The 16,556-nt window shown below is 43.6% G+C and overlaps 2 protein-coding genes and 1 non-coding gene across 4 annotated transcripts; all 3 read left to right on the forward strand.

The window, feature by feature from the left end:
• The first annotated feature begins 1,622 nt into the window (after positions 1–1,622).
• RPL18A (ribosomal protein L18a) lies at positions 1,623–5,139 on the forward strand. The gene is made up of 5 exons (XM_066549923.1): positions 1,623–1,708; positions 2,097–2,276; positions 2,845–2,974; positions 4,460–4,569; positions 4,990–5,139. Exons 1-5 carry the CDS (start codon positions 1,691–1,693, stop codon positions 5,080–5,082), a joined length of 531 nt encoding a protein of 176 aa, XP_066406020.1. The 5' UTR covers positions 1,623–1,690; the 3' UTR covers positions 5,083–5,139.
• LOC136557391 (small nucleolar RNA SNORA68) lies at positions 3,569–3,700 on the forward strand. Its single transcript, XR_010783764.1, has one exon. It is a non-coding gene; the product is annotated as a small nucleolar RNA SNORA68 (small nucleolar RNA).
• A 1,454-nt stretch (positions 5,140–6,593) lies between the features above and the next one.
• KICS2 (KICSTOR subunit 2) lies at positions 6,594–16,285 on the forward strand. Of its 2 annotated transcripts, XM_066549767.1 has the most exons (4): positions 6,594–6,841; positions 8,875–8,948; positions 9,027–9,163; positions 13,554–16,285. In XM_066549767.1, exons 1-4 carry the CDS (start codon positions 6,607–6,609, stop codon positions 14,368–14,370), a joined length of 1,263 nt encoding a protein of 420 aa, XP_066405864.1. In that variant the 5' UTR covers positions 6,594–6,606; the 3' UTR covers positions 14,371–16,285. The 2 variants fall into 2 exon arrangements, with proteins under 2 accessions (XP_066405864.1, XP_066405863.1); XM_066549766.1 differs by having other exon boundaries at positions 8,875–9,163.
• The last annotated feature ends 271 nt before the right edge of the window (positions 16,286–16,556 follow it).

Consider the following 16,556-nt stretch of genomic DNA (forward strand, 5'->3'; position numbering starts at 1 on the left):
GCAGGAGGAGGAGGAGGAGGAGGAGGAGGAGGAGGAGGAGGAGGAGGAGAAGACTAAGCAGGACCACCCCTCTCCGCCAAGCCGGCCGGCCGCGAGGCACGCCGGGATGTGCCCCAGCCGCGAGGCAGCCTGGGAGTCGTAGTCCCACCCGCCGCTTCAGTACCGCCAGCCCTGCTGTAAAACCGACCGCAGCGGTGGAATAAACTAGGGCTGTCCCGGGATGCCCCCGAACTGCCTGCAGTGTCTGGAAATCGTGCCGTGTCAGCGGCGGTGGGGCGGGGCTCCGCCGCCGGTGCGAGTTCTGCAGTAGCGGCCGGAGCGACCGGCTTGGGGGCGCGCACAGGGCAGGGCCCGGGTTGGCGTGCTCTTGTCCGTAAGGAGGAATCCAGCTGCTGTAGGTAGCTAATGCGATGGTTGGCTTTCAGAATTAAGAGATGAGCATTATGTGTACATTAAGAGAAGTTTTATAGATGTATAATTATGTTATTTTGGTATGCTCTCCCCACAGTCCTCATCCCTTTCCCCCCAGTATTGCTGTCATCACTAGTCAGGGCATTTAGGGAAGGCAGGCTTGTTAGTAGGAGGCGCAGCAACACTTGACCTCCAATCGAAGTGTAAGAAAGTGATCTCCACCAATGGACGGCAGAGAAGGAGCTGACTGTCAAGACTTTGGAGGGGGCCGAGGATATAAAAAACAGAGTATCCATTTTGTAGCCGAGCACATGGCCGTTTGGGGGCGTACTCTGGGCGCTGCAATTTTTCCTTATTCCGTTAAGATTCAATAAACCTTTGAAATTTTAAAAGTGAGCGTCGTTTCTCGCACAGCTGTGTCTGCACACGTAGCACTGGGCTCCTGGGTACAGGGCTCTGCAGGCAGCGCCGTGTTCTGGGTTTTGCCTCGCCACACGCCCGCGGGGCCGCTCGGCCGGACTGAAAACCGACCCAAACGCGATCAACTGCGTTACAAACCCGAGCCAGCCCCGGGGCTGTTACAGTATCTTCCGAGGCAAAACCCACGCCTGTCCCGTGGCCACGGCAGCGCGGCTCTCAAAAGGCGTGAGGGGCTCAAAGATCGAGAGAAACTTGTTTGTTCTGCCAGCAGAGCCACTGGCCGTTCCCAATGCACGGGGAAACGAGCGCCGGGCGGGACCAGCCCTAAGACGCATCTCATGCAACTGAGTGCGTGGGGGCGATCTTCGGGGGCAACCTCACGGTAGCCAGTGACCTCGCTATCCCGGAGGACGACGAGTGAGAAAGGTTCCCCCGATACCCCTACGCTGCCGGCTACCGCCCCGAGGGAATTTCGGTGTCTCCGCCTAGAGCCTCCCTGCTACATCCTTCACGCTAACGCCAGCAGGGCGGGCTGGAGAGGGAGTCACGCACAGCCAAGTCTACCTTCTATCAGGCCCATGCGGGCCCGCGGCCCCGGTGCCGGGAGCAGGGGCTTGGGCCGAGGCCGCGCTGCCTGCAGCCAACGATAGGGGGAGCGCGAGCCGGGCCGGGCCACGCGGCGCCGCCAGCCCGGAAGCCAGGGCCGCGCGCGGAGACTGACAGCTGCGTGCTCCAATCGCGCTCTGCTCGCAACCAATCGCCGCGCGGGCCTCCGGGGGCGGGGTGGGGTGATGACGTCAGGCGGCAGCGCACGTTGCCCATCCCTTTCCTTTTCTGGGAGCGACGGCGGTGGAGCGCCATGAAGGCGTCGGGCACCGTGAGTACGGACCGGAGCGCGGCGGGCACAGCCGGGGCCGGGAGTGCGGCCGGGGTGGCCGTCGGGAGGGCGACGGTGGCGGGTTGTAGCTCGAGAGTGGCCCGTGCGTGGCCGAACGGCGCCGCCTGGCCCATGGGGCGGCGAGCGGCCAACATGGCGGCGGCGCCGCCGCTCCCGCCAGGCGCGGACCCAGATCGGCGTGCCGGACCGCGGGGAGATCCGCGGGACATCGACCCGCCCGGCGCAAGGGGCTCCCTCCCCTAATGGATTGAGCTCCTTTCGTCGCGTTGTTCCTTTGAGGAGCCGCCTCAAAGGGCTCGGGGCGGGCGTCGCGGTGCCTCCGCGGCTCACTCACTCGGCGGTCCGCCTGGTTTTCGTGTTCCTCCAGCTGCGGGAGTACAAGGTGGTCGGGCGCTGCTTGCCCACGCCGAAATGCACGACCCCTCCTCTGTACCGCATGCGCATCTTCGCTCCGAACCATGTCGTCGCCAAGTCCCGATTCTGGTACTTCGTCTCTCAGCTGAAGAAGATGAAGAAGTCTTCTGGAGAGATTGTGTACTGTGGACAGGTGAAGAATTATAAACCTAAAAGCTTCTTATGGAGTTCCAGCAGGTGTATGTGGAGGGATTTTACAGGAATTGCAGTTATGGGGTGTGAGGTTGAAATCCATTGTCTTTCAGTTGCTGTGAAAAGGAGTGACAAGTTTGCTTTTTGAAAGTAGTGGTATATGTCTTGTAAACGAAATACAAATTTACTTACTGCTTCAAAATGACGAGTCATGTGTTGAATCTTAGATTTAGGTTCATTGTACAATATACCTTTTAAGAGGCATTTGCACATTCGTAGCCCTGGGGAAGTGGATGTTTGTATGCTTACACTCCTCTTCCTTGATACTTAAAAAACACTCTTTAGAGCTGAAATCTTGTGTTTTTCTTTGAATTACTAAAGCTCTCTACTCTGAATTACCAAGACATATCCAGCTATCTTGGTAAGGGGAAAGAGAGCAAAGAGTTGTTTTTTGACAGTAAGACTTAAAACAGGGGTTTTGTTAGAGCTCTGAAATATTTATTCTTAAAATTGTAAAATGGTGATAGTACATCATCTCTAAACACTTCCATATTCTTGTGTAATTCCAGGTGTATGAGAAGTCCCCTCTGCGGGTAAAAAATTTTGGTATTTGGTTGCGCTATGATTCTCGTAGTGGAACCCACAACATGTACAGGGAGTACAGAGATTTGACCACTGCGGGTGCTGTCACTCAGTGCTGTAAGTATATGTAGCTGTTTGAGGTGTAAAATAGTAGAAGCAGTATACAAGCAGAAGATTAAATCTCAAATTAGGCATAACGCATGCTGACTTAACCCATGGTAAAATAACTGAAACACTGGGCAATTAAAGGAGGGGGTTGCCAGCTATTCCATAGATATTTATCTATTATACATCTGATAGGTGATTTGTTACCTCTCTTTATACAGTTTCTCTGACTGGAAAATACTCCCACTTCTTTTTGGTGTGTCTTTCTACAATTCTAGTTCCGAGAATTTATTGACTTTTCAGGTGCTGTGTGTATTTCCTGCGCTGTGCTGTTTTAAGATAATTGAATATATCTTCCCAAGTCTTGTGAAAAGAGTATTTTAGAGATCATGGGGAATATAATAGAATCTGTCCTTTATCGAGCAAGTAGAAAAAAAAAAACAGGGAAAAAGCCCCTACTGTAACTCCAAGATCTCATTGCCTCATTTCATGGAGAAGTAATGGTTGTCCTGATTTCAGACTGTTTTGTGAAGTACTTAAAGTGATAGACCATTTGTGTAGCTGTTGCTTTTGATACTTGAGTCCAGAGTGTTATAAGCACTACGGATTGCACATAAAAACCCAAAGAATATTGTTCTTAATAATGATATTCTTGTCATGTGTGCAAATATTAAATGTATCTTGTCGCCTTTCAAAAGCTGAAGTGCTGTTGAAAGTGAAATTTAAGGTTCTACATTAATGTGCAGTAATCTCTGTTAATGAACATACTGAAGGATTGCTTAAGAGACCCAGAAAACTTTTCATGACTGATACATTTATGTTCAAGAATAGTTGTGGAAGGTAAGTTTTTAATAGGTGTGTTAGATCTTCATGGGAAGCAAAGTAGTATTTTAACAGCCATAACTTGTGGAGCTAGCTATGGATGTGATTTGAAGCCAGTGATTTGCACTGCTGAATAGAGGAATTTTCAGGTAGCCTAAGTTCAGTTGTTTCCTCTATTCAAAAAGCCTGATTACGTGGGCTGAACATCAATTCATGGTTCTACTGCTGGTCAATTTCAATAAAAGTAAAGATATCCTCAGGTCCTACTTTTACCTGCACCTTCCTTTTGGAAAGGAAAGTGTTTTGAAGTTCATGTGTCTTTCTAGTAATATTTCAGTTGATTCTGAATCACAGGATTTTTTTCTCTTGCAAGAGAGTAAGTAGTCCTAGGTATATTACTTGTGTCCACGTGTACCTTCTTGAAATTTGACAAGAAGATTCAAATGGCTCTTCCTATTGTGGAGCTTACTTAAAACTTACAAGAGGAGTTTGCTGCTGCTTGTTGGTTTTGTGATATTTGTGGTATCACTTTATATAACAGTGATTTTAATTACAGATGATCAGAAATTTAAAAAATTTTAGATGACGCTATGAACATTTCTTGAACAAAGGGCTGTAAGATTCTTGAGCTGAACATGTAATAAAATTCCTTTTTAATGAGTTCTGTTGTTCTAGACCGTGATATGGGAGCCCGTCATCGTGCCCGTGCTCACTCTATCCAGATCATGAAGGTTGAGGAAATTGCTGCCAGCAAGTGCCGCAGACCAGCAGTCAAGCAGTTCCATGTAAGTGAGCCAACACTGGCTGGTGGGTCCTGGGCCAGCGTTGGATTGGAAGAGGGGATCTCTCTTGTGTGGTACAGGTTTGCTTTGCAGCCAGGAATAGAGCAGGAGCCAAACCGGGGTACGTATGTTCGTGATTATGGTATGTTATGATCAAGACTTCTGCTGCTACAAGTGTTTGGAAGAAAGTCACAATAAAGTAAATACATGTTATGCTACAGAATACATGCCTCTGACTGGCATTACTTTGAAAAAAAGAATGCAAAATTAATTAATTTAAGTCCTGTGAAGTGTATCTTAAGTTGTGGATGGGTTACTTCTCTAAGCATAAGGTAATCACTGAATACAGCTTGGCCATTTATTCCAAACTATTTTCTGTTGTTCATCTGATACCTCAATTAACATAAAACATTTTTCTTGCAGGATTCTAAAATCAAGTTCCCGCTGCCGCACAGAGTTCTGCGTCGCCAGCACAAACCACGCTTCACCACCAAGAGACCAAATACTTTCTATTAAATACAAAAACATGTTGTCAACTCTGTGTTGCAATAAAGGTCTTATTGGAAGCTTTCACTCCCAGTTGTCTTTTGGAGACTCTGTCCTGGTTATCTAGGAGTCCCCATTCCTGTTCTTTTCTGTAAACTATTGGCAGCCTACTATTCACAGCTGTGATTCCCTTGAACAGGTGAGTGTTTCAGGTGCTTACTTAAATTACTGAAATATTCCATCAATAAATCAAATTTTAATAACCAGCTTTCAGGTCAGAGACATCTGTTGTTGAGCTGCTGTAAAATCCTACTTCCATTTTGTCCCTTTGGCACACTAAGTGAACAGTTGAGTTCAGGAAGAAGGCAGCTTCTGGTGCATACAGAACTCAGACTTAGCTGTAAGAATAAAAGACCTCATAACTTCAGTTAAGCTGTTTCAAACTTTAGGCACTTGAAGCCAAAATTCTAGTTCTAACCAGAACCTTTTCAGGGATGTTACACAGCACTCTGAATAAGGGATGCATATGGAGGTGCCTGTGCCTAGAAAAGAAAAATGATAAAGCGCTTGGCAGATTTATCCTTTTCTATTAGACCAATGAATGAAAATAATGACAATTTCTATATCCAAATTCGAATCCTTAGGCTCCTATGTTCACAGTTAGAAGCTTGCAGACACTGTAGTTGAGGTTGATTTAAAAGGCTGCTTCATACCTAAAGGTGGTGCTTGCATCTGATGCCCATTTTCAGTGGTGGTGTTTCCTGAACAGGAGGCAGTCAGCTACGTATAAATAAGTACGTGGGTCATACCAGTGTCAAAGAACTGATGCTGTGTCTTGTTCAGATTTCAGCTTAAAAACAGCTGCAGGTGCTGTTAGAGTGCAGGGAAATACTGTGCAGAGAGGAAACTGGGAATGTGTCCTTTCTGGGTTGACTGGAGAGCTGCCACTCAATCTGGAGCGGTGCTGTCTGTCAGTGCAAAGGTGGGTAAATTCTGCGGAACTGGGACCAGTCAGCGTGGCTGCAGAGACCTCCCCTTCTTGTGGCTCAGCCTTGTGCTCCTCATCGCCTGCACGGAGAATCAGTTCAGGCAGCTCGTCTGTCTGAAACATGAACTGCAGAAAATGGGAATTATGTGGGAATAATGGGAATAATGTAATCCACAATCTCCCCAGCGCAAGGGAGGGAGACACTAAAGCCAAAGTAGCTGGAGGGTCCTGTGGGAGTGAAAGGTGGGAGTAAGGACCTGGAGCTTTAGAAGGTTTTTAGCTGTACGTACAATTTAGCAGGAGCGTGTTTCCGTTCCGCGTACACCGTGAAGCGCAGGGCGGCGGGCCGGGGGCGCGCGGCCAGCAGGGCACGCGCACGGGCACGCGCAAACCGGGGCCCGGCGCTCCCGCGCGCTGCCGCTGCCCCGCCCGCCGGCCGCGCGAGCCCCCGCCCGTCACGTGACCCAGAGCCGGCCGCTCCCCGCTCCGCCGGTCACGTGTTCCCTCGCGCGGGCGGGCGGGCACCGGACCCGGAAGTGGCGGCCGCTGCGGAGGCGCCGGGCGGGATGGGGGAGTCGATCCCGCTGGGAGCGCCGGTGCCCGTGGAGCAGGCCGTGCTGGAGACCTTCTTCTCCCACCTGGGCATCTTCTCCTACGACAAGGCCAAGGACAATGTGGAGAAGGAGCGGGAGGCCAACAAGAGCGCGGGCTCCAGCTGGCTGGCGCTGCTGGCCGGGCTGGCGCACCTGGCGGCGGCCGAGAAGGCCTATCACAGCATGACCTTCCTGGGACAGAAGCTAGGTACCGCTCCGGGGAGGGAGGGACCGGCTCTCCCAGCCCGTGCCGCGCCCGCCTCAGCCGGGGGGCCTGCCCCGCGCTGGGCTCCGCGGGCAATCGCGGAGCGGGCGGCCGGGAGCTCACCTGGCAGCCGGCGTTTGCAGGTGCTGGGACTCGCGGGGGCCCTGCCTCGGCGGGTCCGTGCCCGTGCGTCCGAAAGACCAGTGCTGGCTCAGTGAGAGTCCGCGAGCCCGCTGGGAAATCGGCCGCTGAGAAACCATTAGCGCTGCCACTAAGGAATGGACGAGAGGACAGAGGTGCTGTGCAGGTGGCACGCTGGCTGCTGTGCCACTCGCTGCATCTCTTCCCTGGCCGGCAGGGTACCTACCCGCCCTTCCCAAGAATTAGCCAGAGGTGTTTCTGTGCTGAGATGCTCTGGCTGAGATATAGGCAAAGATGACCTTACTGGGGTGACCAAAGCGTTAAAGCTTTTTCACCTTGCATCAGAGGTGTATATGCTGGAGATAGCATCCTAGGAGTTGTTACCCATGCAGATACTGCAGGATCTCAGGAAGCTTTGGCCTTGATAGCAGCTGCTTCATCTTTTATCAGTACATGAATAGAAAAATTCCAAACTGGCACAGGATGAGCTTTCATAATGCTACCCTCTGGGCAAAGCTGCTTATTTTCTTTTTGAAGTGCAGATGGGTATGGAAATGGATCAAAGGATATGAGTCTGATGTGTAGCACATTAAACCATCAAGAAAATTCAGCTTTGTTATTTAAGTGATGACTTGGAACTGTTATAAGATCTTTACAGCCAAAACTCAGTCTATAAGGCTGACTTTAAAGAGTGAATTTTGTGCTTGCAGAAAGGATGAAGGTGACAACAGAAGGGGCAAAGTTTTGTTTATTTATTTGCTTCATGAACAACAGCAATAGATGATTCTTCCTCCTGCCCATGGCTGGGGGGGCTACTCCTGTGTTACAATGGGAGCTGTTTCACTATGATAATTCTCTACATTTCTACCTCAAATGTCAATGGTCACCTTTGACCATTATATGTGTAAAAGGAATGTGGAAAGAGCTATCCAGCATTACAAAATTTATAAGTGCTTTCAAAGAGGTACCTAAATTTGGAATCTTTAAAAGATTCAGACTCAATCTCTGTGGTTTTTGCTCTGCTGCAGCTGTTGACTGCCAGAATGGCACATTAGGTCTTCTGTAAATAGAAACTATGAAATAAGGCTAGTACATTTGTATAGTCTTTTTGTAATGTCAAAATTAAATATCTTTGGCCCTTTGCTGCTCTCTTCTTTTCTTTTTTAAATTCCTCATAGTGTTGAGGGGGTAGACAGGGGTGCAGATAACTTCTTGTTCTCCTTCCTGCCCTCCAAGTTTTACTTATGGATTAACCTGCACTGTGGTCTCACTGGGATAAAGTGTGATTATTTTCCCTTTAAGTTCTGGTTTATATTTAGATTGTATAGGGACTAGTAACATTTGATTTGTACACACAGATGTCACATGGCTCCCATTTAAAAGTTGCTTTGTGAATTTGAGTGCTTCATGATGGAAGAGCGATTGTTAAGGGAATTCTCTGGAAAACATCTAGAGTTATTAATAGGAGTGGAGGCTATTAAAATTTGATCAGTCAAGTCATGATGACTTAATTCTTCTGACTTCCACAGATAACAGTATTTCCAGGTTATGTATCATAGTAGCAAATTTAACTGAACCCTGGGTTTCTTAAAAGTCATGTCATAACTGAGGCAGCTGTGAAGGAGTTACTGTTTTTTAGCAGCCATTGACTGCTGAGACATGAAGTGGGACAAGTGTAGCTTGCATGAAATTACATAAAGTGCTTCTGAGCATATGCTCTGTAATTCAGTTACGTGCAGAATAAAATACTGAATTTTGTTTCTTTGTTAAAAGAAGTACTGTAATTAAACAATGCTTACAAACAACTAGATCTATAATTACAAGAATTTTCCAGTGTTGCTGTCTATCTTTGCTGTCCCTGGATTTTGGTAATACCTCCATATTTATCTGAACAGGTGGTCAGTCATTCTTCAGCCGCAAGGACTCCATCCGAACCATCTACACATCTCTGCATAATGAGCTGAAGAAGGTGGTGGCGACGGGTCACAATGCACTAGGAGGAACAGCTCCTCACTTGGAAGAGCTGCTTTCTCACCTGTCTGAACAGCTCTGTTTTTTTGTTCAGGCTCGGATGGAAATTGCTGACTTCTATGAAAAAATGTACACGCTCAGCACCCAAAAGTTCATTAACTCTGAGGAACTGGTAAACATTTTGGAATCCATCTTAAAGAAATACAGTTCAAGGTCAGTGCTTCTTTGCTGGCAGTACGTACTCAGGCACGTGATCTTTAATACCTGATGTTGAAGTTCAAAGCAAACCCAAAGACTTTGCTGTCCTTTGACTGCTGAGCAGCACAGGTCCTTCACAAGTTAATGTATGAAGTCTGTGTTGGCCAGCAGCATCAGATGCATGAAGTTTCTTCCAAAGAAGAAAAATAACAAAGGGAGTCTGCTCATGGTGTACTAGGAGCCTTCCTCCCTATGCCTTAATTAATATTCAGCATGTTCATTTCCAGGAGAGAGGAGGAGTGATTTTCCTTTTATAAGATGCAAGGCTTATTGAACTTTTTTCTTTGGTAGGGGAGAGGAAACAAGCCTTAATTTTGTTTGGACTTCAGTAAAGGTGGCATAAATAAAGCAAATACTTTTGTGACAATCTTACTTTTTAAGAATATATATCTGCTTAGATCTAAAAGCTACACCACAACTATCTGGCCTAGCTGGGAGGGCTTTATGGTGCTCTGTTACCACTTTTCTCCAGAATGCTTGGAGCCAGTAGGAGGAGCACCTCTGAGACTTTGGTCCTTGCCACTGTGGTTTCTTGAAGTTAAGATTTAATAGATCCTGTTGCAAAAATCCTGGGATGTTTCTAAATGAGGGTAGGTTGGGTATTTCACATCTAACTTATGTGCCTTGAAAGTGATAGCAGTTTAAAAGAGAATTTTTGAATGCTTCTCAACACACTCAATTTCTGCCTCTTCATTTTAAACCAAAAAAGGTAGCTATTGAAGGAAGTTAACTGTCAGATGTGGTTGAATTTCTTTAAATTGTTGTTAGTGAAATAGTGTCTAAGAAGACTTTTGGGGAGAATATTCATAGGTCTTACTTTTTTCAGTTATGATTTTTATAGTGTTTACCTAGGAAAAATGAAGATAATTCAGTGCTGCTTTCTGATATTCCAAATAGAAGCACTGCAGCTGATTCTCTTATTTTTTAGGGATACCTTTGGCAAATTGCTATGTAACTTTGCAATTTGAAAATCAAAACTAGTCTATATGATCTTAGTAGTGATGTTTTTCAATTCTTGGCTTTTGATCACTTAAAATATCAGGGCTGTTACTCCAGTAAAAACCTGAAACTTAGATATTTTTTCCTTGGTGTGATAAACTTTAATGAGTAAAGGGAAGTAAGTTTAGGGGTTTGGGTGGGTTTGTTGTTGGCATGTTTTTGTTTGGTTTTGGGTTTGTTTTTTTTAAGTTGATTTCTCTTGCACACTAACAACTGCCATCTGTTCTGAGGATGTGCTGAATCAACAGCACTGTTAAAAATCTGAGAACCGAAATTCTTACTTTGATGAAGAGATTGGAGACTATACCTGCATATGACACGTTTTACTATGCTATTTAAATAAATTTCATTGGTACATTTGTACTTCTAAGGCACATCTGTTACATAATATGTTTATATAATATGTATTATATAACTATATATATATATCATAACATCTTAAAAAAAAAGCAATTTCTCTCTGGAAAAAATACTGATGATCTTGCTTTGGGTTAACAAGCAGTCTTTAAGATGGAGACAATCTAAGGTGCTGTCAGAGCTAATTCAGTAGCTGCAGTGTGCTCCTCCCCAGTGACATGCAGAACATTTCTGGAGAAAGTGGGTATAGTGATATATTCCTTTAGTCCTTCCTTTTAGTTTCTTTGTATCTCAAATCAGTTTCTGGGATGTGTTATGTGGATATGTACTGGCTGCTAGGCATTTCTGCTTTACAGTTGAAAGATCAAATAAACTCATCCTTACCCAGCCTCTTCCCTCTGTCAGTATATTCCTCACTTGTAGTTGAGGATCTGTGCCATTATTTCAGCCAGCTGTGCTAAGGCCAGACAGGACATTTGTTTTTAGATAGGTTCTGGCCTTGGTTTCTTTCCTTTATGTGTGAAAGTAGCTGGGCAGATAACGTAGAGGAAGTAGCTGGTAGCTGGTAAAGGAACAGCAGAATTGACAGTTAACAAAACATATTGTTTGTATCTGAAATATCATTAATTCTTGAACAGTTTAAAGCTATTTTGTTACTATGTTATTACTACTTATTGCTGACTTGTGCATGGCCAGTACTCAACATTTTCCTTTCCATTTTTCTGTAGAGTACATCTGGAGGAGTAACTTCTCCTGAAGTTTTTAGCTGTTGGTTTGGGTGGGATCTTAAATAATTAAAGCAGCATCAGAAGCAAGATCCTTTAAAAGCTTAGTATAAAATGAATAAGTTACTATAACACCTATTTTAATGTAATAATTTTTAAATGTTTAATGTATTATATCTAGTCAGCATTGTGTAATATGTACATGTATGTGTGATCTCTGGAAGGAAATAAAAAGAAAATATGGCTTCTTCACAGTCTGCAAAACAAAACTGCAAAACAAAACATCCCTCTGCTTTCAGGAATGATTAGGAGGAAAAAAAATCAAAATTTCAATGTGTTCTTAAGCTTTTGACACTCTGGCTTATGAAATAGTGCAAAAACTCGTCTGTTTTCTGTGATACTGAGCTCAGTTGGATGCTTCTACATTATAAAACTCAATTACAGCAGTTAGATTTAGTGCATAACTCATCCGTTTTCTCTGTAACCATATCAAGCTTCTCAGCTGTAGCTGAGGTGTGTATTTTTTGATTAAAACAGTTTAGCAAATCCTGCTGGACAGTGCAACATTAGGAAAGCCATGAAGTAAAGTAGAAGTGGGAAGCTGTACATCAGAATGTTAATCCAGGAGACATTGGCAGTGCTGCCTTAATAAGGATTTTTAAATTGATTTTAAAATGGAAGAAAACTTTCTTGATCTGACTGCAAATGTATTTAAATCACTGTGCTGTGTGTCATTTGATGGGACTGCAGCAAATAATGTTGCATAATGTTTTTTGTACCCTCCTAAAATACAGAGCAACAAAACTGTTTTTCTGGTGAATACCAAAACCATTGGAAAGAGTTAATGTTGACTATTAGAAATTATTTTTTGTCGACTCTTGTTTAAGCTCTTGTTTGTTCAAAGAAATGTAAATAGCTCTGGGCTTCTCAGCCCACTAGAGTGGCCAGTAAACACTGGATCTCTGCTCTAGCAGCTCGGCCTGGGGGTTGCTGACACGTGCTGGGTGCAGAAGGTGCCTGATCACCCAGCCAGGCTGGTTTGCCCAACGTGGTGCATCAGCTGGTTTATGATACTCTTAATTTCATTTTCTTCAAATAAATTAGGACTTGAATCTTAATAACAGATACTTGCAAGATACAAATTTTAGCTTCCAAAAAAAAGAGAGATGCTTACAGATCAGGGATCAAATAGTCAGACATTTCTCACAAGCCAAAGGAAAAGTAGCGGAGAGGGGATGAAAAGCCTGACATTTTCATTCTCTCTTCTGGTCTACCACAAAATGAAGTGTTTTGATCTTGAACCAGCTATTTCCAAAACAGGTTGTATTTGTTGTGTCCTAGAAGCTGACAGGAATAATGACATTGCTTTAGTTTTAAAAGCTGGAAAAATTCTGTATTAACTTTATTGTTTTAAACCAATAACAAGACACAAGATATTTTTCTGAAGTGAGATGATAAATTTGTCTTTACTTAAATGGAAACCTCATCAAGTCTTGTCTTTGAACTGTTCATTGTTCTTTATTAGAGACCTCTTTGAATCCTAAATGCCAGTGGGGGAACTTACTAAAAAGGCCACTTCTTTCTAAAGTTATATATTTTACATTACAGTTTTTCACTGTTTCAATTAAGTTATTGCTGATGTTATAAATTGCAAATAACTTGACTATCATGGAAAGAGAGGTAGAAAATACTGCATCTGTATTTTTTCTAAATGTCAGGGGGAAAAGTGAGAAGAGAAGGAGTTAATTATGGTTCCAAACAGCAAAACCAAACTCAGCCTGACTTCCTCATAGCTCCCCTATGTGAACAATAGATCTATAACATAATTCCTTTGATTTAACTTAATGTCTTACTGCTGCTCCAGAACCATCAAGACATATATTTTACCATCAAGGCATATATATTACTGCCAGAAGAGATTTTAAATTGGAACAAGATCATCTGAATTTAAAAAGAAATGGTGTTATAGTAGTTCATAGATTAAGATAAACTGTGATTGTTGAACTGATGAAATATAACTCCCTTACTTTGGTAGAGAAATGTTTGACAGGTGTTTTTGTCAGATGTGAAGCGCTGTTTGTTTGTAGAAATACTTACCCTAATTATGTAAAAAGAACTGTTCTTTAAATTAAGAGTATTATTTTTTGATTTACACTTTGCTCTGCTTTGATGTTTGATCTTTTGTCTAACTGGCAAATACTATCTGATTATTTCACCATTGTGTACAGCAGTTCTCATGTCTTGACTAATGTTATGTCTTCTAGATTTCATCATCCAATCCTCAGTCCTCTTGAAAGCAGTTTCCAGCTGGAGGTAGATGTGCTTGCACACCTCTTAAAGGCTCAGGCTCAGATCTCAGAGTGGAAGTTCCTTCCATCCCTGGTCAACTTGCACAGTGCTCACACAAAGCTACAAACTTGGGGCCAAATTTTTGAGAAACAGCGGGAGACCAAGAAGCACCTGTTTGGAGGGCAGTCTCAGAAGGCTGTGCAACCTCCACACCTCTTCCTTTGGCTCGTGAAGCTCAAAAACATTCTCCTTGCCAAGTTTAGCTTTTACTTTCACGAGGCTCTTAGTCGACAGACAACAGCATCTGAAATGAAAACTTTGACTGCTAAAACAAATCCTGATTACTTTGGGAAAATTTCCAGCTTCATCCGGAAGTATGATGCTGTCAATGTTTCCTTAATTTTTGACAATCGTGGATCAGAGAGTTTTCAGGGACACGGTTATCATCATCCCCACTCATACAGGGAAGCCCCCAAGGGAGTGGATCAGTATCCTGCAGTGGTGTCTTTGCCCAGTGACAGGCCTGTTATGCACTGGCCCAATGTCATCATGATTATGACTGATAGAACCTCTGACCTCAACAGTTTGGAGAAGGTTGTTCACTTCTACGATGACAAAGTCCAAAGCACCTACTTTCTGACTCGCCCTGAACCACACTTTACCATTGTAGTTATTTTTGAGTCCAAGAAGTCAGAAAGGGACTATCATTTTATTTCTTTTCTCAATGAAATTTCACATTCCCTTAAGAACTCCAAAGCTTTTGCAAGTTTGAAACCTGGATCCAAAGGGTGAAGTACAAACTACTTAAAAGTTGTCAAGGCACTATGCTAGCCTTGAGGGAGCTGTAGCTTTCAAAGTTACATAAATTTGTGATTCTCAGAGTCTAATTGAAAAGGAACCATTTTTTTAAATGTTATAAGTTTGTTGTTTTTTTTTTTTTTTTAAGCTAACAGACACTTGAAGAAAAGTATTTTTGGGCAGTACTCTGTGGGGCAACTTAATTGTGGGGTGGTAAAGGGCCACCATGGGGTTTTTTGGTGTGGTTTTCAATTTCCAGTATGATTTATTTTTTTAGTCCACAGTTTGTTGCCTGTATCAGAAAGGAATATATGCACTTTATCATAGTCTGATCATTGACTGTCTTCTACAGAGTTTATTGAAAATGTGCTAAGGATGGAAGATGCTATCTTTTCAGAAAACTGCATTGCCTGATAGAAATGATTTCTGGGAACTAAACACTGATGCAAGGGAATATTAAAAAAAACGTGAACCTGCAAAGACACATTTTAAACAAAAAGATGAGAATCAGAAAAGTCACTATTGTTAATTATAATTTAGTTTCCAAATTGTTTAAAATGATAATTGAGGTCTCTGACACTCTGTTAAGCACTGGTAATCTGTTCTGAAGGCCCTGTGTCATAAAGCTTGGTCACTGCTCCAGGACTTGGGCTGGGGCAAGAAAAGCTGCAGAATGGCCTGGAAGGCTGATGTGTTCTGGAGTGCTGTGACAGTGTGGGCCCAGTCTTGGCTCAGGCTAACTGAAGCAGACAAGGTGAATTTGAGCAGGTGTTCTAGAAGGAGCAGCTCCATGGGAAAAGCACCAAGGCTCTTTTCAATTTGTGTTTTTTGTCTGGCTAACTTTAAAAAGGTAGTTGAAAATGCCCTTTCAAAATGATTTATTGTCTAATATGCTGTTAGTATTGACCTAGATTTGTTTTCAGATTTTTATAACTATTTTTTCTCTCTATTCAGTTTTAAATAATTACATAATTAAGCCAAAACACTTTGGGGATTTGGATTTAAATATATAGCCTATGCAGTATGTTTACCTCATTCTTTCACCACTTCTAGGCTGCAGGGTTGGAATAAGTATGTTTTCTAGTTACCCTGAAAGTGCTTTAATTTGGAAATGAGGGTTTCCAAATATAATAAAGGGGTCAATTTGGCTGTGCCTCTAGCCTTACATTGCAGGATTCTTCTGACTGTTAGCTATGCAGTTGTGCACGCACTTTGACAGGGGTTCAGGAGAACTGATGTATATATAAGTGTAGTAAAGTAAGGTCATTAGCTGACACTGTGTAATGTATAATAGCATCATCAGGTTGGTTTTAAAAGGGAGTTTAAGTCAAAATGTTGGTTTCTGTTAAGATTGAACTATAAAAGATACTTTTTCAAATGTGTCTTTTAATGCTTCCCTTTCTCTCCCACAGAAGGTTGTGGTAACTTGTCTTGCCTCTCTGCAAATGCTGACATTTTACAATCACATAAGCACGTTCTGTTCTTGAAATACAAGCTCTGACTTTCCACTCTGTGCCCAATGGAACTTTCCTTGCTTTGCTCTAACTGTGTGTAGCCTGTTTTGAATATCTTTGGTACTGCCTTTTACCTGAAGTCTTGGTCTGACTGCAGCACCACTTGAAAAAGCTCTACTCATTGCCACTAAAAGATATCAGGGGTTGCAAATTTACCAGCAGTTGGAGGGCACCTGTTTTTTGTAAGAGTGTTACCCTTTGCTGCTTGAATTACATTTTAATAGGACAAAGTTGCAAATGACAGTACTCAGAGAGTTTGTGTGCTTCCCTCTGTGGGACAGTGACCTTGTAATAACATGTAGTTTTGACTTCCTCAGCCTGAGTAACACAAAAGAAACTGTCACCAGAACTGATTCCCAGTCTTCAGCAGTGTAAATAAAGTGTTGTACAAAATCTGTCTGCCTGTACAGTACTTTTCTGTCATAGTGTCTGTGGGAAAGGGGAGAGAAAACTGGAGGAAGAAACTCTGTGTGGTACAGACATGTTCATTTCTGAGTTGGAAGAGGGGGAAGAGAAATCTTCTGCCCTTTGAAGCAGACTAGCAGCTTTTACCAGTTGCTGAAATGTCTAGAGGCTGTTCCCAGTGGTTTTTATGGGGAGAGGAAAAGGGGGTGACTGTTCAGCAGACTTGGTAGCTCACATCACACTCCTGTCATTGTTCTTGGC

This window comes from Molothrus aeneus, chromosome 5 (assembly GCF_037042795.1).
Source record: "Molothrus aeneus isolate 106 chromosome 5, BPBGC_Maene_1.0, whole genome shotgun sequence".
Classification (NCBI taxonomy): domain Eukaryota; kingdom Metazoa; phylum Chordata; class Aves; order Passeriformes; family Icteridae; genus Molothrus; species Molothrus aeneus.